This window comes from Sinocyclocheilus rhinocerous, unplaced genomic scaffold (genome assembly GCF_001515625.1).
Source record: "Sinocyclocheilus rhinocerous isolate Xijiao unplaced genomic scaffold, SAMN03320098_v1.1 scaffold9453, whole genome shotgun sequence".
Classification (NCBI taxonomy): domain Eukaryota; kingdom Metazoa; phylum Chordata; class Actinopteri; order Cypriniformes; family Cyprinidae; genus Sinocyclocheilus; species Sinocyclocheilus rhinocerous.
Window position 1 is genome coordinate 21424 of NW_015652412.1, and position 561 is coordinate 21984.

Genomic DNA, 561 nt, shown 5'->3' on the forward strand with positions numbered 1-561 from the left:
TTTCAACATCGCCAGCTACGCACTGCTGACCTACATGATTGCCCACATCACCGGACTCAAGGTGAACACATTTCACAATCTGATGCTTTAATCATACAGTATGGTGCAGTTATACAGAAATAATTAACAGCAGAATGCTGCAATTGACAGTAAAAACAAGTAATCCAGACTTGTTTATTAGACCTTAAAGGGATAGTTCACCCAAAAATGAAATGTGATGTTTATCTGCTTACCTCCAGGGCATCCAAGATGTAGGTGACTTTGTTTCTTCAGTAGAACACAAACGAAGATTTTTAACTCAAACCGTTGCAGTCTGTCAGTCATATAATGGAAGTGAATGGGAATCACGGCTTTGAGAGTCAAAAAAAACATACACAAACAAAACCAAATTAAACCCTGCGGCTCGTGACGATACACTTATCTGTAAAGACACGAAACGATCGATCTGTGCAAGAAACTGAACAGTATTTATATAGTTTTTTACCTCTGATTAGACCCCCTTATATTTTTCACTCTTTGTTATATTGCAGCCATTTGCTAAAATCATTTAAGTTAATTTTT

The 561-nt window shown here is 36.9% G+C and overlaps 1 protein-coding gene across 1 annotated transcript in view; it reads left to right on the forward strand.

Moving 5' to 3' along the window:
• LOC107714906 (thymidylate synthase-like) overlaps nucleotides 1-561 on the forward strand; it is a gene marked incomplete at its 5' end in the record, with an annotated part of 6271 nt that overhangs the window by 2627 nt on the left and 3083 nt on the right. The window contains one exon of the mRNA XM_016520902.1: nucleotides 1-61. This exon is cut by the window's left edge and continues 75 nt beyond it. Coding sequence (XP_016376388.1) covers nucleotides 1-61 — 61 coding nt within the window. The remainder of the gene's footprint in view (nucleotides 62-561) is intronic.